At 41.8% G+C, this 21,554-nt stretch overlaps 1 protein-coding gene across 3 annotated transcripts in view; it reads left to right on the forward strand.

Annotated features, from left to right (window-relative positions):
• Positions 1 to 251: 251 nt before the first annotated feature.
• SLC11A2 (solute carrier family 11 member 2) overlaps positions 252 to 21,554 on the forward strand; it is a 35,357-nt gene continuing 14,054 nt past the window's right edge. The window contains exons 1-15 of one of the 3 annotated variants that reach the window (XM_004429023.3): positions 252 to 343; positions 10,004 to 10,075; positions 11,843 to 11,991; positions 12,558 to 12,683; positions 13,078 to 13,197; positions 14,643 to 14,749; positions 15,270 to 15,340; positions 15,448 to 15,515; positions 16,593 to 16,748; positions 17,422 to 17,580; positions 18,411 to 18,497; positions 19,220 to 19,339; positions 19,488 to 19,637; positions 20,168 to 20,241; positions 20,862 to 21,015. In XM_004429023.3, coding sequence (XP_004429080.1) covers positions 10,042 to 10,075; positions 11,843 to 11,991; positions 12,558 to 12,683; positions 13,078 to 13,197; positions 14,643 to 14,749; positions 15,270 to 15,340; positions 15,448 to 15,515; positions 16,593 to 16,748; positions 17,422 to 17,580; positions 18,411 to 18,497; positions 19,220 to 19,339; positions 19,488 to 19,637; positions 20,168 to 20,241; positions 20,862 to 21,015 — 1,575 coding nt within the window. In that variant the 5' untranslated portion in view covers positions 252 to 343; positions 10,004 to 10,041. Of the gene's footprint in view, positions 344 to 612; positions 892 to 10,003; positions 10,076 to 11,842; positions 11,992 to 12,557; positions 12,684 to 13,077; positions 13,198 to 14,642; positions 14,750 to 15,269; positions 15,341 to 15,447; positions 15,516 to 16,592; positions 16,749 to 17,421; positions 17,581 to 18,410; positions 18,498 to 19,219; positions 19,340 to 19,487; positions 19,638 to 20,167; positions 20,242 to 20,861; positions 21,016 to 21,554 lie in introns of those variants that run through there. The other 2 variants (XM_087442411.1, XM_087442412.1) reach the window with 2 other exon arrangements.

Raw genomic sequence — 21,554 nt, forward strand, 5'->3', positions numbered from 1 at the left:
AAACTTCTCTGCCCCCAGACGGCCCGCGGATGGGAGCCTCCAAATCCACGCTCCGTGGGTTGGCGCGGCGCAATGACCTGCTCTGCAGCACGCAGTCCCCGCTGGTGCCGCCCAGGCGCCGCCTCCAGCCTAACCTCAGGGTGGGCGGAGCCTCGGGACTCGCCGTCAGCTGGCCACGTGCGCCGGCCGCCCCGGGAATCCGGGGAATCCAGCCAATAGGAATGTGCGGCTGCGGTCCTGTCGGCCAATCGCGGGGCGTGTAGGAGGTTGGCCGGTTTGGCGCTGGCTCCAGGACTATGGGGCCGCCGGCGCGGGGGCAGCTAGTCAGGTGGTGGCGGAGCCGGTAAGGCGAGGGGCCGGCGAGGTCAGGGGTCACGCGGGCGCTGCGCTTTCGGCGGGCGGGTGGGGAGGGCGCAGGGCGGCCTGAGGGCCAGCCTGGGAGCAGGCGGCGGGGCCACTGTGGGGCACGCGGGGGCCGTGCGGGGCTGCCAGGGGCGGTGCGGGCAGGGGGCGCTGAGGCGCGGGGTCCAGATGGAGCCGCATTGTTCGAAGGAAGCCCGAGAAGAGGGCGCCGGGGGCGGGAGCGCACACCAAAGGTCACGGGGCCTCGCCCCTTCCCGGCCGGCCGCGGCCTAGGAGAAATGGCCGAGCCCCCTGCTGGACCCGCCGCGCCTCGTGATGACAGTGCGCTGCCCGCTTCACTCTGCGGAGGAGGCCGACGGGCACAGGGCAAGGTCCCCGCGGCCGCCTTATCTGCCGAGCGCTGGGCCCCGGCTGCCCCCTGGGCCTCCCGCTGCCTCACTTCAGCGAAAAACTCCCTGTAGCTCAGCCGACGTCCATGGAGCGCCTTCGGGTGAAGGGCCTGGGCAGGCCGCGAGGACTTGTGTGTAGGTTGGTTTTAGGGCTGTTTGTGCAGCTTGCGGGCCCCAGCTACTTTGGTAGGGCTATTGTTGCACACGGTGTGTGAGCGGGGTGGATGCTCTCCAACTGCTCGCTTTCATGTCCCTTCTTTTAAAACTGTCGCTTACATTTCCATTTTCAGCCTTTGGATTCTTTTTCACTTTGCCAAATTCCCTACCTCGTATATCAGAGTGTTTCAAAGGGCATCATTAGAGGAGAAGTCGGGGAACCTGGGCTTGAGTTTTCCTGTGTGTAAAATGAAGATATATCGCCCACTGCTTTCAAAGGAGCATTACGAAGTTAAAGGAGTGTGACATCTCTTTAAAGTGGAAAACAAAAGCAGAAATTATATGGAAGGAGAGGCAAGGGGAGATAGGCTTCCAGAAACTTTTGCTGGCCATAATTTTAGTGAATATTGATGAAACCAGGGAACGCTATGTTTCCCTTGACTCCTGTGGATTCTGAAGCCCGACCGTTTGTATGGCTTCTTGGCTGTGCAAACCTTTGAGCAATTTGCTTGGCCTTTTTGTTGTTTTGTCTCCATATACTTAAGTGGGGATTGATGATAATATCAATCTTAAGGGTTGTTGATAAGTATTAAATGAGTTAATACACATAAAGTGCTTAGAACAGTTCCTGGCATATAGAAGTTTTTGTTCTTATTACCTACGTATGCCCTCTTTCCCTTTAAAGATTCCAAACTAAAGATCCTGAGCCTGTTGCTTATGAACCCTTAGGCCCATAGTTTTCATCCATGTCCTTAAACGTTGGTCTGAGGGTGTAGTATAATTAGGTGTGACTAGAGGCTTTCTGCTGGGTGTTTATCGTTAAGTAGGGTTAGAAACTATCATAATGCCAGGTCTGTCTGTAGCTGTGTTGGATAAATGACACTTGAGAACTTCTTTGGCTATTTAGTTTTTCATTGGATAATATTTCATTTACAGTCCTGGCCTAGGCACAGTTTATTCTGGACCCAATACCGAAAAGGCCATGATTGCAGCATACTTGGTTTCTCATGTTTCTGGAATAGCTGTGGGACTTGGGAGGGGAATTTCTGGGCAGCCTGGCAGCATTTCTTGTTAACGAATGGGGAAGCTTGGTACGAATCTAATCTTATTCTACTTTTAGGAAATCAGCAGTGATTCCTTGGATTACTCTAGAGAGCTGCCAAACAAGCAGCTTTGGTTCAGTTTTGACTCAGTGAAGTGAAGGTTAGAGAATGGTATCCACAAAGTAGCATCTTTCCTATTTGACTTTTCCTGCTTAGAGCTTGGGTGGACGCTGTGGAATCAAAGACATCTTTATTCCCTGCCTCCTCACCATGTACATAAATACAAATGTCTGTTGACTGATTTATGCCCTTTCTATGAGCTTAAAAGTCCCTCTCAAGTTCTCTTGGTGCTGTCTGGAAGGCTCTAATGGAAGACTATTTTGCCTTCCAATTCTCCCCTTCCAAGGAAGCTGCTATTTGTACACGTAGCATTATTGAGAACTAATCACCAATTGAGAAACTTTGAATTTACAAAAAAGAACATCGCTTACTGCAGCAGTATGCTGGCCCAATTTGGCTGAAGTACAGATGGCATAAGTTTAGTTATTTAACTTTGGAATAAGACAGTTGAGTACTTCTGTAGTACTGAAAGTTTGACGTTGGCTTGATGAGAGTGGAGGACATATCTTTGTGAAACCTGTATTTGTGCTGGCATAAGGAGGAATGAGAGTGACATCTTTAAAGAGTTGGATGTTTGAGGTAGAAAGGGAAGCCTTTTGCCCTAATATTTTTGTCTTTGTTATCTGAGTCTCTGTGGTTTGAATGAAATATTTTGGAAAAGAAAGCAGGGAGCATTTGAATGTGGAGACTATAAGGAGTTAGAAGACCTAAACCTTTGTTGTCTCACTCATCAGATGCCATTTATTCTTTTGATAATTTAACAAACATGTATTGAACAATTAACATTTGTTGGCCCCTGGAGACACAAAGAAGAGCCCTCCAGGTATTCAAGAATATTATGGATAAAATAAAACAACATATATGCCTTATAGACTATATTTTAATAAAATCAGAATGTAATATAAAACAGTTGGCCAAGAATCATAAAAATATATTTATTGTCTAATTCCTCTTCCTCTTTTAATTTAAAGTCAGAGTAGCTTACATTTTTTTAATGTAAGAACCAAAGTTTCTAGTAAAGACTTAAATTCGGAAATTAGGGTTCTCAGTCTTATCTTAGTTCTTATTGCTAGGTCATCTTGTATGGGTTATTTTTATTTGTTTTGGTCCCAATTATCACTAATTAGTGTCTGTTAAAACTCATAGGTAATGAAAGGAGAAGGCTACAAATTAATTATTGAAATTTTGACAGGCTCCAAAGAGCAGGAGGAAGCATGTATAAGGCTGGAGAATCTTGTAGTATGTGTCGTCTGTCTTTACATATAATTTTTCTTTGCTTTAAGAAAAGAAACATTGGGGAAAATATGTACTTAAAATTGGTAAGGCCAGTCTGTATCTGGGGGGCCAGTATCTGTTCATTGGAATAAATGAGTTGAATGTAATCTAATGATAATCATTCTTCACATTTGCCAGAGAAAAGTGACTCAAGTAAGTATGAGGGCAAAATATTTTTTCTGAGTCAAGAAGTGGGTATAGACTGATTTAATAGACATTCTTATTTCAGTATAAAGGGGTCTTTGAAATTGTTTGTAGAGCTTGGAGTTATGTTCCAGGATAGATGCGTCAGGTCAGGAGGCCAGTGTATTTCCCCCATAGGGAAATACACTGCTGAGGTTGGTCCCCCAAAGGGAAATGCACTGCTGTAAACTTCTGGTTAGGAGGAAATCAGAGGAAGCTCACACTGTGAGAGTTGGGAGGGACAAAGACCAAGCTATAGTCTCTAGAAGTAAGACTTTAGTGACCCTGATGTGTGAGCAGTCAAGGAGTTTCGGAAGCTGGTTAAGCCTTAGAGCACTGGGCAGAGAAAATGAAGAGTTCTGTTTAACAGGTATCAGGCCCTTCTAATTCTGAAGTCTCTGGTTGATGACTGATATTTTTGTCTAAAAGATCAGTACTTCTTGACAGCCTGGCCACATTTCTCCCAACTGTTATCGTCTTTGACACCCAGGCAGCCGGTTTCATTATCAGCTGTACTTTTTCTCCCCATATCTTACTCCCTGTCTCCTCTTCTTGCTGCTTAACATTTTTTCCTTTTCTTCTTCTTTATCATTAGATGTTCTCAGTATTAGGTTTTTCTTTCAACTATAATAGATTCTCAGAAGTCCAACTCAGGTGAGAAACAGCAAACTTGATGTTGAGTTGAAACTGGTTCTCTGGTAGACTAAGCAAGATGTCGCCAATTTTGAGATTACTTTGGCATCCAAAGTCAGTAAAGCCAAGAACAGTCTAAGATGGTATCTCAGTGGCCACTGTGCCAGAGTGAGAGAGAGACACACACACCTACAGAGGCCCTGATGCATAGTAAGCACATTGTACAATAGCAGCACTGTTTGTACTTTATGAACTGGGCGTGTTTGTGTGGCTTTCAGTTGAAGACATTCTAACACTACCCACTTAGGTAGAGAGGCTTAGAGTTTCGAGGCGTTTTTTTTCAACTTACACCAGTTAGTTCACTGTTCCTTCTGTCAGAAAGTAGATATAATCAGTCTTCAACCTGTCTTTTTTTTTCTTTTTATCAATTTTACATCAAATTCATTTTCATAAGAGAAAAATAGGGTGCACTTATCCAAATTTAAAAAATAATTCCAAACTTTACATTCTCAAGAATAATTTAGAAATTCACATGACTTTTCTAAGCTGTTTCTCTCCCGTTACCCCCAGTGGGGGCAGATTGAGTTTGGGAACTAATTATAATTAGATGGATATTCTTGATGGAAAGACTCAGAAAATGGTGCTTCTTCCTTGACCTGGAATGGAAAAACAGAGGAAGTAATCTCTCATTTTTAAAAAAGTGGCTAGTAATCTTCCTTATTAAAATATGTAGGGTTCAGAAACCAATTAGCTCTGTTCCAACCAGTTGAATATTTCAGAGTTTTGTTGACTCCCAGTCATCCCGGGGCAGGAGCTCACCTTCATGAAGAGCATCTTGTACAACATAGGTGTTAGATTAATAGTAATGGTTTAGTAGGAATATCAAATACTTGAGCCTTAAACTGGACCTTTAGAAAAGGGAATTTTAGAGGGATCTGGAAATCCTTGCATTTTCTTGAGGACAAATGAGGTGATACCTTTTAAAAAGTGGATCTGAGGGGCCAGCCCGGTGGTGTAGTGGTTAAGTCCGCACGCTCCGCTACGGCGGCCCAGGGTTCACAGGTTCAGATCCTGGCCGTGGACCTATGCCACGCTCATCAAGGCATGCTGTGGCGGCATCTCATATATTTAAAAACAGAGGAAGATGGGCACAGATGTTAGCTCATGGCCAGTCTCCCTCACCAAAAAAAAAAAAAGTTGGTATCACTTTTTAAAGGCTTGATCTGTGCATCTGGCAGTTTCCACTTTGTTACCAGCATGTTGCTGGCACTGAACATTGTCTGAGGGAAGCATCAAGAGGCAGAAGAGGTGGCTTTGCCAATCAACTTGAAACATTCCTGTTCACGTTTATTTAATCAGTTGCTTCCATGCAAACACTTTTCTGGTTGCCTCTCGGCCTTCTTTTCCTACTTAATGCTGTCTTTGACTTTATTTATGTAGGGGAGGGGAAGAAAAAACAGGGGAAGAATTAGAGCACTGTTCAAAAATATTCCTCTCTAAACCTTACAGTTAATTTTAGGGAGAGCTTTGGAACACAGCTCTAAAATCAGTGAAATGGTTGTGAGTGCCTTTGCTCTCTACAGGGGAATTTTATAAGCAAAAATTATTTCAAATTAAAAAAATGTTTTTAACCATAGGGAAAAAAGTTTAAGTCATATGTATTTTAATATTCAGTATTTCAACTTTCTTGGGGCAATTTTTAAAACAGGTTTGGGCTACCCAAATTGTTCTTCCAGAGTTCTTGTAAAGGCTAAGAGAACACGGAATTATTGTTAATTAGATGTTTAGAATTTATTATAGTTAGTATGTGTTTTGGAGGATCACTTTTTATTTTGATATAATTTCAAACTTATAGAAAAGCTGTGAGAATAGTATCAGGGAATAAATGATTTCAAGATAATGTGATAAGAGTAATGGTACTGGTAAGAGCAGGTGCCTTGGGGGAACATGGAGGAGGGCCATTTAACCCAAATTCGGGAGTTGGGAAATGCTTTCCTGAGGAGGTGGCTTCTAATTCAGGTGAAACTCTGAAATCATAATTTCAGAGCATGGTGATTTGGGCACTAAGACAAAGTAGTAGTAAGTTAAGGCAGTATAGGCCTGCCAACTGGACAGCTGCAGATCTCTAATTATCCATTACAGAAACTTTATCAGAAAGAGTTCAACTGAGCATCCCTAAAGTGTTTGTTGAGAAGCTGAGTGAATCCATGTGATCTTTACTTTTTCTTTTTTTTTTTTTTGGAAGGTTCGCCCCAAGCTAACATCTGTCACCAGTCTTCCTCTTTTTGCTTGAGGAAGATTCGCCCTGAGCTAACATGCCAGTCTTCCTCTATTTTGTATGTGGGTTGCCACCACAGCATGGCTAATTAGTGGTGTAGGTCCATGCCTGGGATCTGAACCTGTGAACCCGGGCTGTTGAAATGGAGCATGTGAACTTAACCACCAGGCCACGAGGCCAGCCCCATGACCTTTACATTTTTAAAAAATAAATGATATACATACACGGTAAAAAGTTTTTTTAAGTGGAAAATGGTATACGCTGTATATTCAGTGAGAGGTCTTCCTTTCACCTGACCTCATTTGTGCTCCCTGACTTCTTCCTCTTAGGGACAGTATAACCAGTTTTCGGCGTGTCCTTTGGAGATAGTCTGTACATATACATGTGTGTATTCTCCTTTTTGCTACATTATGATAGCGCACTGTTCTATAATGGGTTTTCTACTTGATAACATATTTTGGAGATTGTTTCCTATCAAAATACATATATATCTGCCCTGTTTATAATAGCTGCATGGTATCCCATCCTGTACATAGTTTATTTAACCAGTCTCCTACTAATATCTAGGTTGTTTTTAGTCTTTTGATAGTACAGACACTGCTATGGGAAATATCCTTGCACATCATTCCTTGTGTGAGTGTTTCTTTAGGATGTACTCTTAGAAGTGGAATTGCTGGGTCAAAGGATGTGTAGACTTTTGACATTTTAGACAGAAAATGTGATTTTATTAGCATTTTTATCCTGTAAAACAGTCTTACAACTTTTGATAAGGAATGGGAAAAAATAGGTATATTATATTTAACCACGAGTGCCATTTTTCTATTGTTGATTGCTGTTCGATAGGAGGATACTTACTGACTTTAAGAAAAGGTGACACTTTATGGTTGGGGGTGAGCTAGAATATCAAAGTAGTATTAATCATAATTATCAAAGTATCGCTGGGTTGATTCTGGTTGGTTGTATCTCAACTTGATCTTTTCCTTAATGTCATTAAATGACGGAAACAACCTGGTGGTACGGTCCTAGAGAGCAAAACTGTCTTAATATTAATTTACTGCTTCCATATGGTGTTAAGTTTTCGTGGAGACTTAAATACTGTGCAGCACACAAAACATAACTGACCCTCTCTGTTCCCTGCCCTACTTGTGTTCTGTGGACACTGCAAATAATGGAGCTTATAGTGTGCTGACTAAAAGTTTTGATGAGAAAGTTGGGATCTAGAATCCGTTTTCTCTCTTGAAATAATACATTCCTGAGATTTCAGAGAGAAGACCAGACTTCTTGTTTTTTATCGACTCTGTATGTAATTAGCATAGGAATAATCACTTGGAATACTAATAATAATTAAAAATTTTATCGTGAAATATTTCTGTCTAAAATTATTTGACTTCACCTTTGCAGACTATGGGCTTGGAAAAACACTGCTATCTCAATTGTTTGCTTTTTAAATATGACTCTTAAAAACCTGTTTTGTGGGCCGGCCTGGTGCCATAGTGGTTAAGTTCGCGCGCTCTGCTTCAGTGGCGCGGGGTTCGCAGGTCCGGATCCCGGGTGTGGACCTACACACTGCTCATCAAGCCATGCTGTGGTGGCATCCCACATACAAAATAGAGGAAGATGGGCACAGATGTTAGCTCAGGGCTAATCTTCTGCAGCAAAAAGAGGAAGATTGGCAACAGATGTTAGCTCAGGGCCAATCTTCCTTACCAAAAAAAAAAAAAAAGCCTATTTTTGATAGGAGTTTTCTTCAAATGTTTTAAACATTTCTGTGCCTTCTTAAACAGGATATCAACCATCACTACAAAAGCAATCTAATCAGTTCTTGGTGAGTAGGGCCACAGTTAGAAACTTGAGTTGTTCTTAATAATAATAATATAATATTAATAGTATAATTAATAATATATTAATAATAATATTATTCTCAATAATAATATTCTCAGAGCTGATCGAAGTATAAGGAAGGGCTTTTTGGCTCATACCAAATGGCTCAAGACCTTTTCCTGTAAGAGCCATAGTCCCAGATCTGATTTGTGGTTTCTAATTTATTGTGGGTTAGGATAACCTGATAACCTGGCTTCTTAGAATTATATGTAAAATAAAAGTAAAAAGGCTCTGGGTAGGGCCAAGGGACCATGCTGTGATGGGAATCCAAGTGCCTCCTGCTACTCGGAGTGGCCAGATATGTAACTGTCATTTAGGTGAGGTGCCGTTGTAACTGGCTGAAAGAGGGGTGAGTTTAGTCAGTGTTACTGAGATGTGTTGGCTGGTGTTAGGCCATCTGGTGGCTCAAAACCTGATAGGAGGGACATGGCTAGTTGTCCATTATAACAAAATAGTTAATATTGCTGACTATAGAGATGAAAGATTATGTTTTCCAAATTAGCAAGTGCTGGTATGTTTTACATCCCAGAAGATAGATGAAACCTAAGACCTGCTTCAGTCTGATTCTGTAATTCTATAAGATAGGTATAGAATATGTTAGTAGATAGATTATCTAGAAGAGAAAGTAGAAGACTGTTCATATAGGAGCAAAAAAGGGACAGGAGTGGAAAAGACTATTTAAGCAGTAAAAGATAGCTAAGGGGAGGGTTCGTGACTTTTTCAGTAGGATAGTTACTGGGATTTAAGTGTGTGTGGGGGTAACAATAACTATTACACTGTCTTTTCCCTTCTAAATTTGGAATCAACTGGGAAGTAGATTCTTTAATCAGTGGGTCAAAATTTTTAAAAAATCAGCCTTACTGGTGCAGCTGACTAGAGAATATGCCATAGATCTGTGCCCAAATGGGCTTACTGATATCCCCCGTCCCCCCAGTTAAACTTACCCCAACAGGGTGCTGGACATCTGGGACACCCCCATCCCCTGCAGGTTGCTTATTGCAGGGTGGAGAGAACTGCTGGCATCCTGCAGACCATGCCTAGGCCTGCTGGTGCCTCAGCTCTCCTAGAGAGCCCAGGAGGGGAGGACCATGGGCATTAGTTTCTTCTCCTGGTTGTTGAAGGGTTGGGGAATGAGATCTGAAACATAGCTGAAGTCTCGTCTCAGGGAAATTTGAGGCTAGGAAATAGTGGCCCTCCACTACCAGTATGCTGGTGAAGTGCTTTTTGTCCCCCCTTCCCAGTAAATTGAAGCGTTAGCTTAAATTGTTAGATCAAGAGAGTTATACATCTCTGTCCTTAAAAACTCATAAAAATGGGGGAAAATCAGTCTGGTTTTAGATATTTGGGTTAATCTGGAGGCAAAGGCAGAGACTGGGTGGTTGCCTAGCAGTCTGTCTGTGGATGTTCATTAAAAAGTATTTGCCTACTTCCCTGAAATACCTTTTGCTTCAATTTGGTTTTCAAGTGTTGCCAGCAGAAACGTGATTAAGACTTTTACATTTTTTATTAAATATCTCTTAATCGTGTTCTGAAAACTAATTATTTTCAAGGTTATCTAATTCAGTAGAAGATTTACTCTTTTCACACAGTAAGGGTTCATTTGTACCGAGTAACAAAATGCTGGTTCTCAACTTGTTAGTTTGTTCTCGCTAATTCCTCTCCCTCCTTTTTCTCCTTTCCAGAATCCTCTTCTGAGCACTCGGGCACTCAGGTATCCACCATGGTGTTGGGTCCTGAGCAGAAGATGCCAGATGGTAATTTACAGCTTTGTGTTATTGTCTAATTTTTATTTGGTTTTAGGCTTGAGTCAGTAATAGAAATTTACCATATTTCCCTTCTTGTCTGTTCCAACAAAAATTGTCCTCATCTCCTTTCTCCCAGCCAACAATATCATCACGGAGGGGCCGGCCTGGTGGCATAGCAGTTAGGTTTGTGCGCTCTGCTTTGGTGGCCTGGGGTTCCCAGGTCCGGATCCCAGGTGCCGACCAACACACCGCTTGTCAAGCCATGTTGTGGTGGCGTCCCATATAAAATAGAGGAAGGTGGGCATGGATGTTAGCCCAGGGCCAGTCTTCCTCAGCAAAAAGAGGAGGATTGGCAATGGATGTTAGCTCAGAGCTAATCTTCCTCACTGAAAAAGAAAAATTATATATATGTGTAATAAAAATAAAAAAAAATTATATATATATATACATACACACATATCATCACGGAGACCTGCTCCATTCAGAAGTCATCATCTGGTGACTTGAAAATGGATTTATAGCCACAGACACCTGCCTCATATCTTACTTTAAATTCTGAGATGAGCCAAAATTAGCTACAAGGTTGGCTTCTATAGCAGTAATGCTTGCAAGGGCAGTATTATTCGCAGACCTGGCATAAAAACCTCTGGAGTGCTTTGGCTGCTCCTGGCACTTCAGATATGCATGAAGCAGTAAAATACTGCATGAGCACCTTATACTGTGTATTTTATTAGAGCTTCTTGAGTGCTTTGACTAATCGTTCCTAATTCTAAATTTGCCTTTTAGAGTTTCCATTCCTTTTCTATAAATTTCTTCATCAATTCAGGGCCACTTAAGATGAAGTGGGTCAGCTCCCTGTAGAAAGAATGCTTTTGTTTGTCTAATTGGAGATGCAAGGATTTCTTGGAAACACTGAGATTAGAGTTTTGTGGTTCAAAATAGCCATTTGATGGCTGCAGCACACTGGGCTTTGTATCCTTCTGGCAGATTAGCCATTTTCTCCCAGGCCCTCCCTCTCCCTGCATTTTAGATGAACTGCAAAATGCAGGACTCAGGGAAACACTGATATCAGTCTGAGAAGAGCCCTCCTATCAGGAGAGTGCCAGCACCCCGTGACCTGAAGCTCTTCACTGCAGACCTTAGTCAGGAGGCAAAGGGTTCCTGCAGCTTCAGATTTTAGCCTGAACTGTGGCAGGATTTTGCAGCTTCCACGTTTTTTGAGAAGCCTGACAGAGGTATAATGTCTAAGGATGATTCTTTGAGTAAGTCGTACCAAATAACGGGGTGTGTGTGTGTGTGTGTTCCACTAGACTGACCTAGTTATTTTTTTTTTTAAAAGTTAGGATTTTAGGTACCGAAGGGGCTAGTCTGGGAATGTTATATTTTGAGCCCTAGGCATCAGTATTTTTAGAAGAAAATGAAATGGCTCTGAAAATTGCCGAGTGGGCATAGAAGTGTGAAAGCACAAAAACCATTTGTGAGATTAGTGTTAAAACTGATTTAGAGCTGAGTGACTGGAGAAGATGGGTGAGAGGGAGCTTTTTTACCTTAAGCTTTTTTGTACTTCTTGAATTTTCAACCATGTGAATGTATTGCTTGTTAAAGAATTAATTTATTAAAAATATAAATAAAAATAAACTATTAGAAATAAACTGAGCTAGAGTCAGGTTGGTCTTATGCATTTAGGTATTAAAAAGATTTAATTTCAGTATTACTAAGGATGAGTTAGCATATTTGTTCATTTTTATGCATTTCTTCTCAAATCTGTTAATTCAGATGATGCTTCTGGAGACCATGGGGACTTTGCCAGTCTTGGTGCCATCAACTCTGCCTACAGTAACTCCTCTCTTCCTCAGTCCACCGGGCAATCAGAGGAACCCTTCACCACCTACTTCGATGAGAAGATTGCCATTCCTGAGGAGGAGGTTAGTGACAGGTCCTTGGAGGATAACATTATTATCTAGGGAAAGCCTATGAGTGAAAAGTCTACTGGACAAGTCAAGATCAACAGCCTTAGATCTAATTTTGGCAAGCAATCTCTGAAGATTGAAGTTTTGTAATCAGAATAAATAGAAACTGTTAAGGAAAATGAGGGCCTTGAAAACGGTTGCCAAATTGTACTAGTGAGCATTTTTTGATCAAGAAAGTATGAATTTCATGTTCCATTTTTACAGTGGCTTTTGTCCCATTTGGGTAGTGGTTGGGCACAGAGGTACTGATATTGTTCCTTGGGTTTTAGACTAAGAGGCTGATGGGAAGAGCAGGGAAGGGAAGGGCTCTTGTTTAGACAGAAAAGTGGCCAGCTTATTGATGAGAAGTGGAGAGGATGGAAGTGAAACTTGGACACATGCAATATCCCACAGCCTAAATCCGTTGTTCTTGTGAAGCTGATACTGTTGCTTTATATGTGATAAAATAACAGATCAGTAGTGAATTAGATCAGTAGTTTGGAGGTGATGAAAAGTTTGATCTCTTTTCCTCTCTTGTACAGCACTCTTGTTTTAGCTTTCGTAAACTCTGGGCTTTCACGGGACCGGGCTTTCTTATGAGCATTGCCTACCTGGATCCAGGAAACATCGAATCTGATTTGCAGTCTGGAGCAGTGGCTGGCTTTAAGGTGAACATCTAGTCCTACCCCTGTCTCTTTTAAACACACACAACACACGCTCACATCCTTTTCCTCTACCTTGCCGGTTGGACATCAACCCCGGGGGCTACATAGAGATACTTTGTTGGCAGTGACACTTAAGTACTTTCCCATCTGGTTTTTATTTTATTTTATCCACATAGTTTCCGTGAACAAAGGAGAAACTGCAGATGGGAGAAACTAAAGCTCAGAAAGGTACAAGGTGACATAACAAGGTCATGTGCAGAACCTGATACGGAACTCAGGTCACTTGATTCCTGACCTGGGCTCTTTCTTGAATGTAGTGCTTCCCATTCACATTGCCAAACAACTAGACAAACCCCAGTTGTCTAATAGTATTATGTGGGATTTTATTCTTCTCTAGTTGCTCTGGGTTCTTCTGTTGGCCACCATTGTGGGGCTCCTGCTCCAGCGCCTTGCAGCTAGACTGGGAGTGGTCACTGGGCTGCATCTTGCTGAAGTGTGTCACCGTCAGTATCCCAGGGTGAGTAATGTACTGTCTGTTCGTCTGTCACTCATGTCATAGGAATCTGTGTGTCTGGCATTATGTGCTGGCCTCACCGTGTACTGAAACTGGAGGACTTGGGGGTCCCAAGGGAAATTCTGTAGCCCCACTTGCTGCTAAGCCGTGGTTCTCTGCTCTATCAAAATCTAACTTGAGATTCACTTTTTCCCAGAAAATTTCCTTAGAAAAACGCTGTTTGAGTAAATATTTATCATTCACTTTGCCTTCTGGCATCTAGCACTACGCAGTCCATGGAGAGGGGAGGGGTGCTCTCTCTAAGCACTTTCGTTCATACATCCATCAATATTACTCCATCACTGTGTATTATACGTATTTTCTTTTCTGACTTTGCCATCAATTTGAAAAAAGTAAGTTTTTTCCTTTAGTTACAAACTATATGTGGCAGGATCTTTGGATTTGCTACTAATTATTTTTCAAGTGACCCTGACCCTGGAGGTTATACTGTCCTCTGTAGCTTCCTTCTGGACATTTTGGGCTTTCTTAGTGCCATCTAAGGCAGGAATGGACCCTGTGTCTGGAAGACAGCTTTAACCTAGCTTCATCTTTAGATAAGATACTAATCTACCTCTGGTTTGTCCTTGGTGTTTAGTTTCTTTTCCTGGCTGTGAGAAAGTATCTTTATCTGCTTTTTTTTTTTAAATATATGCCTCTCAAAAAAAACCTTGGTAATTTATAATCCTTTTAGCTTCTCTTTCCTCATGTGTCTTAGCAGTTGTTTTTCATGACAAATTTTTTGGATAGTAGGTACCTGGAAGTGTTTTTTTTTTCCTGGCCTCAGTGAGCCAGCATTAATCAAATTTGTCTTTCAGCTGGATTGTTTAACCAGATTAGTTTCCTATTTTGTTATACGCCACCCAATTCCAACCACTTTGCCCAGAGTCCCTTTGCATATCTGTCCTTTTCACTTGCTTATGTATTATTATTACATTAAGAATGACACCAGCCTTTTCACATTTGTTTTGTCTCTTCAGCTATGGTCAGTATAGATATTTTCTTCTGCAGTCATTTTCTGTTCTCTCCTAAACAATATTTTGACCATACTGGCACCCTCCTTTTCCTCTAAAACTTGCAGGATTATTTTTAGGCAGGAAATTTTAAGTGGAAATTAATAAATGGAAATTCCATTCCTTTCTTGAGTGGAAAGGAAAGAGAAAAAATTAAGATTAGCTGCCGCCCTGACCTTGTCTCATAGGCTCTGCCACGTGGAATCACCCTTGCCTTTTCCAGCTAGGGGCCACAGTACAATGATGGGCCAAGTGGAACAAAGTTCTGGTACTTCATGTCTAGACTGAATGCCTTTAAAGGACTGTTTCTGGGTCAGTGCCAAAGTGTGAATTCTAAACTATGGAGGAAGGTCTTAGAAATGATTAATTAGAATCTTCTTCCTGTTGTTTGATATTTAGGTCCCACGAATTATCCTGTGGCTGATGGTAGAGTTGGCTATCATTGGCTCAGATATGCAAGAAGTTATTGGCTCATCCATTGCCATCAATCTCCTATCTATGGGAAGGTGAGGGGGTTTTCCTCTAGTAATCAATGTTTTGCTAGATTTCAAAGTAAACGTAAAAACAAAAATCCAATGCATTTTCAATTTTCAAGATTCAACTCAAGTATTATTTTTTCTCTGGAACCTTTTTGGAACCACTTTCTTCTCCCCTGGCAGATGTAGACTCTATATCTTCCATGTTCTTAAGCCAAGTTATACATACCTCTATTATACAGTGTGTGGCATTGTGTATTACAATTATTTATTTGTATGTCAGTTTATTCCACTAGACAGTGAGCTCCTTGAAGGGTAAGACCATACCTTTCAGCTTTGTCTCCTAAATGTCTGTCATACTAGACAATCAAAGTTTGAATGAATGTAATTCAGTTGACGGTGTGATCCTAAACTACCCCAGGCCTTGCCTCCTGCCACTGTTCATTCTCCCCCAAGTCCTTGCTTCTCCACATGTTGTATATCTGGAGAGTTGTTGGGAAGAGTGTTTCTGTTCTTTTCCTTTAATCTCCGTTTCTTATCTCTGACCTAGGATTCCTCTGTGGGGTGGAGTTCTCATCACCATTGCAGATACCTTTGTATTTCTCTTTTTGGACAAATATGGTAAGGAGAATGGGAATGGAGGAGTTAGTCAAAGGAGCCACTTTCCATCATGTGGCTGATGGGGGGGTCTGCCTTCTGTGAGCTCACTGCTGCATTTTCTCTTTTAGGCTTGCGGAAGCTAGAAGCATTTTTTGGCTTTCTTATCACTATTATGGCCCTCACTTTTGGATATGAGGCAAGTGTTACAGGCGATTCATTAGCTTTTTAAAACAAAAAAAACTTTTTTCTTTTTTTCCTTTTATTTTAGAAGACAGTATAATGCTAGGATGGTTTAATTGTATCACATGTTAACAAAAAGCCAGTTCAGCCCCACGCCAATTTTGAAGGAATATGATCTATAGCAGAGACTAGTGTTAAGGAAGGCCTGTAGGGACTCCTAGGTCAAAAATGACTAGACTTCCTAGGACTTTCCAGACTAGACTCTCTGGTTCCAAGTTGGCCATCCTGACAACAGAATAGCCTTGGAGAAGGTTAGGGAGGAGGTTGCAGGTTTATTCTTGGCTCTTACAGGGGTTCTGTTTTCCTCATCCTGGTTTATATTAACTGCAGCTTGAACTTTCCCTGTATTGCAATAGTTAATGAACTAGGGGATATAGTGGATGTTTCCTGGTTTGTGCCACAACCCAGACATTCCTAGGAATCAGTACCATTATATGCAGTAATAGCATCTTTCTATGTCCAATCATTATAAACTGATTTCTGCTTATTGGCCTGGTTAAACTCTAAAAAATACATCTCATTTATGAGTAGGTTATGCAGCTTGGTCTAAGGCTTCCAAGAGAAATGCTGAACCAGGAAAAAGTATGTATGAGAAGTGTTAATGAATGAGTCTCAGCATATGCTAGTGGCAAACAGTGATTTTTAGATGAACATAGGTGAATGGAAGCATGGTAAATGCGGATAATCAAGAATTGACTCTATATTCTTGGGTCTGTCTCATAGGAGTTATTGTGAAGCTAATATCAATAAGGCAGTTAGCAGCCATTTTATTTCTTTAGAATATTAATTACATTCTATACACATCTATTTTGTATTTCTAAAATATGATACCCCAGCCCTGAATTCTGTGACCCCTGGCAGCAAGCCCCTGATGCTGCTTGTTTTTTTGATGATTCTGTATTCCTTATTATCTTCGGTAGTTGTTGAAGAAGGGGTTGTAAGGAGCAGAGGATGCTGAGTGTTTCCTACTACTATGTTACTCCCCTGGTCTCATTTTCCAGTAAAGACTAATGGTTGTTATGTTGGTATATAGTATATTACAGTGCAACCCAGCCAGAGCCAGGTACTGAGGGGCATGTTCGTGCCGGGCTGCTCAGGCTGTCGCACCCCACAGGTTGAGCAGGCTGTGGGCATCGTGGGAGCTGTCATCATGCCACACAACATGTACTTGCATTCTGCCTTAGTCAAGGTGAGCAAGGCCCTTATCTCAGTGGCCTCCTGGGTTGGTCGTGGAATCTTTTCCTTCAGTTGCAAGGGACACACACTTAGTTTACCAGTTAGAGCCCTGAAGGAGCAAGGTGTTTTTCCATGGTTGGACATTTATAAGCTCCACACACTTGGACTCTGTTTTTATCAACCTTGGTGACCAGAGATAACTGACTTCACAGAAAAGCTGGGACTAAAGTTTTTCATAAAAGGCCTGAAAGTGCACCATTCTCTTATGTTTGCATCTCAGAAGCATGAGTGGCCTTGTGGAGGTCAGGAGTAAAGGAGCCCAACCAGGCTTTTATCAGTCAGTCTTACATAACAGTTTGCTGGGAGATTTCAGAGACCTTTATAATTAAGGTTATATACCCCTTAGGACTGAAATCAGGTTTTTGTAGGTCAGTGGTTCTAGCCACAATAACTAAGAGCTCAGTAGTCACTTAGTCACTCTTCCCTATTTGGGGAATGTGCAGTGTCGTCAGGGGGTCATGAAGTTCTTACTCACTTAAGGAACTAGGAAGTAAGCAAGTTCTCTCACAATTCATCTGGTCAATTGTTTGCCCTCTAAATCTTTCATCTGACTCCAAACTCTTGAAATATTACAAGGAAACTTGTTCCAACTAGTCAAAAAATAACTGCTGTTGTTATCTCTCTAGTCCAGACAGGTAAACCGAGCCAGTAAGCGAGAAGTTCGAGAAGCCAATAAGTACTTTTTCATTGAATCCTGTATTGCTCTGTTTGTTTCCTTCGTCATCAACGTCTTTGTCGTCTCAGTCTTTGCTGAAGCATTTTTTGAGAAAACCAATGAGCAAGTGGTGAGTAAGCCAGGGTCTTGAGTGGTAGTGAATGTGAGGGTAAGGTGAAGGCTGGAATGGGGTAGGAAAATATGACAATGATTTGGAGCTCAGGGGAAATAGATCTCTAGCCTCAATGTTGACCCCTAAATCACTGCACTAGTCAGAGTCTACAGTCTGGGGGCTGAGCAAGCCTAGACTCTTCTTTCCCAGCTTTTGGCTAGGAAGGGAGCTTGCTTCAGACTAAAGATTGCCTCATGCTGTTTTGTTCGCATCTGTTTGGCTCTTTGTCATCCTCTTTTGTTTCCTTTTTATCAACTGCCAGTCTGCTTGCCAGTCCTGCCCTTTGGTGATGAGGACGGGTTGGGAGGAGTCAACACGCAGAAAACAGACACTGTGGCTAGGACAGACTGTTTTGTCATTTTGAATTCTCTCTCATCTTGATTCCTGATTGCCTATCTAGTTTTGATCACACTTTGTTTCCCATGTAGGACCTCTGATTCCTCACTCTGCTTTGACTAAGGACTCCCTGTTCTGGGTGTCCTCTCATATTTGAAGCCTTCTTAAGAGGCTTTTCCTCCTTTCATCTTTTAAAATGACCCAGTATTCATGTATTACCATGCACACTGTAACTCAGTAAATATTTTTGATGCCATGGGGGTATAGAAAGATTATGGAGGAAGACCACAAGTGACATTGCGGCCAGTCTCTGCTCCCATCACAACCTGTATCCAGTGTCTTACCTCCAACCTGCGTCTCGTAGATGACTTGCGTGTGATCTGTAGGAGACCTCTTTTTTCTGGTCTTTGCCTTGAAAATAAAAGTTGCTTGTAAACTGGTTTGTGTTCCAGCTTCAAGTCTGTAGCAACAGCAGCAGTCCCCATGCTCACCTTTTTCCTGATAATAATGCAACACTGGCTGTGGACATCTACAAAGGGGTAAATCTATTCAGATTTGTGATCTTTGCTCCTGAATCAATATTCTTGGAATAGTATCTGGTATTTTCTGTGGGTTCACTTCAGAGCTGACCATATCTTCTCTGGAGTGTCATTTATTTAAGAGGTTCAGATGCCAGACAAGCAGTTTGGATACATGGGAGGGAATAGAGGATAAGCTGAAAAGATGAATTGTATCAGCAATGTCCAAACTTGTGTTGACAGTATATTGTTCTACAGGATGTTAATTGGGGTGACTGAAGAAAGTGTTCCTGATAAAGTGTTCTTTATCGGGTCTCTCAATTCCTTTTATGCCAGTTACATTGTGCACCTCCAAGAGTAGAATTATTTATTTGACCTCTCTCTCCGCTCCTATTACCATCTTCCAGAATAGTGTGTTAAGACATATAATTTGAGAAATACGGTACAGACCTTTTTTTCTTTTTTAAATATGTAAGATATAGGTTGAGGATGAAGGCTTTAGGAGCTTGGAGAAGAGAAAGGACTAGGCTGAGGAATGAAGAAGCATCCAGCAAAATTTAGGTTGAAAGCCTCTAGAATGAGGTCAGGACCTGGGTCTAGCTTCTGGGATAGTGCCCAGTGCAACACTCGGTGTGGGTGGGTGCACAGCAAAGAAGAGGGAGAAATGCCACAGAGAAATGCTGTTTGGGGTGTTGTCTAAGCAGATCATTGACACACATATCTTTGTCTCTTGCACCTCCCAGGGTATTGTGCTGGGATGTTATTTCGGGCCTGCCACACTCTACATCTGGGCAGTGGGGATATTGGCTGCAGGACAGAGCTCCACCATGACAGGAACCTATTCTGGCCAGTTTGTCATGGAGGTACGTGCTGTTTTGACTGGTATAGACTAGAGGAAGAGGACATTGCCTTTTTGTTACTTCTTAATCTCATGCTTCTCAGGTCTTCCTGAACCTCCCCAAACCTTTTTCTGTTTCCAGAGATTCATCCTGCTTCTGTATTTTCTTCCAGGGATTCCTGAACCTAAGATGGTCACGTTTTGCCCGAGTGATTCTGACCCGCTCTATTGCCATCATCCCCACTCTGCTTGTTGCCATCTTCCAAGATGTAGAGCACCTAACGGGAATGAATGACTTCCTGAATGTTCTGCAGAGCTTACAGGTGAGGAGGGAGCGGGGGAAACTCACATCCCATTTAGCGAAGCAGTATAATGTATTGCCCTTAGATACCAAGCCTAGTGTTGGGTGCTGGGGAAAATTCAGAGGAATAAAGAAGTGTGGTCTTGGTTTGCAGTAAATATATATGAAATCCCTGGCATTAAAAGGCTTTCAGAAATGGCTTGGTTTTTTTAAAGCCTGTTGAATGGGAATTATAAGCTGTAATTACATGTAGAACACAGAATTATTGTTCATTAATCCAAGCAAACATTAAATAACTGCTAGGTCCTATGGAGGTTAAGAAGACAAGGCAGATACAAACATTTGTAAAGATACTTAGAATACTAATTGATGCTGGTTAATGACAGCTTTATAGATTTCAGCACAATGCTCCAGCATGTTGGGATGATGGGGGTAGTTTCTCATGGGGTAGATGAGGCAGGGTCTGTGTTTCCCTTTTGCTAACAGTGCTGCAATCTGGGGTGATACAAAGACTCCAGTATCCCCATCTGATCTTAATTCTTTGTTTTCCAGCTTCCCTTTGCTCTCATACCCATCCTCACGATGACAAGCTTGCGGCCAGTAATGAGTGACTTTGCCAATGGAATGTGAGTGTACTCCTCTCAGTTCCCCAAAGATATGTGGGGGAAGGGTCTCTTCATTAAATAGGCCAGTCAGAAAATGAATCACATAGGGAAACTATGTGCTTTGAGAGCTGATTGCGAGAGCTGCCCCCTCAATCTTTGGCTTAGAAAATGGAGACTGTAAAAGTAGCGAAAGAGGGCAAGCATATCTTTCATTTTGGGGGGAAAAAATTTTGCTTTTAGGGCTTTAACTCTTCAAACTTCACCCACTGAAGTTTAAAGCACCTTAATTCCATGTTAAATGATCTTAATGAGAAAGGCATAAGCTACCTTATATATACATCTTTAAAGGATATCAGGTATTTGAAATGACTTGTTGCTTCTCTAGGGACTCTCATGACTTGTTGCGTTTCTAGGGACTTAAATAATAGGAATTATTTGACAGGTCTTTTTTTCCTCTTTCTCCCTATCAGTGTTTAACTTTGGCTCATTTAACCTAATCTAGCACATAGTAAGAACCATTTTTCGTTTCATTTTGAAATGCCTCCTACTCCTGTCCCATCCGCCCCACAAGACGCAGCATCCTTTTCTGTTTGTGGACAGGTTGGACTGTTCTACCAGTGACGGTGCTGATTCTCTTACAGAGGCTGGAGGATTGCAGGCGGAATCTTGGTCCTTGTTGTCTGTTGCATCAACATGTACTTTGTCGTGATTTATGTCCAGGAGCTAGGGCATGTGGCATTGTATGTGGTGGCAGCTGTGATCAGTGTGGCGTATCTGAGCTTTGTGTTTTACTTGGTAAGTCCAGTTGGGAGAGGGCAGGGGCATAGGTATCAGGGATGGTAGAGGTGGGACTGACTAACACTCAGAAATGAAAGGACTGCACACAGCAATCTGTCTCCAGGTTATTGAGACAATTTACATGAAATTGTTAAATCAGCAATGGTTAAGCAATATTTTGAACTGTAAAATTTATTTTGGTTCCTAAGAGCTATCATTTTTCTATTTCTGTCACTTTGGTCTGGTTTCCATTCTTAACAATTTCTAACAAAAGACTGTAGTATGTCTGAGGAACTAAAAGAAGAGCAGCAGTACAGGAAGCAGAGAGTGTATAAGCTGAGGTTGGAGGAGGGGCTGTGCAGTGTGATTTCAGAGCTTCAGGGTGAGACACAGGTGGGTTCACAGCCCTGCTCAGCCCTGCCACTTAATAGCTGAACAATAAGGAAATAAGTAAATAGTGATATTCTCTCACCAAATTATTCTAGAGTTATTAAAAAATGGTGGTTATAAAACCATAGCTACATAGAAAAGGAATGTAGAATTGTGTATACCCAGAT

This window comes from Ceratotherium simum, chromosome 17, assembly GCF_057802395.1.
Source record: "Ceratotherium simum simum isolate JZ-2026a chromosome 17, ASM5780239v1, whole genome shotgun sequence".
NCBI lineage: Eukaryota > Metazoa > Chordata > Mammalia > Perissodactyla > Rhinocerotidae > Ceratotherium > Ceratotherium simum.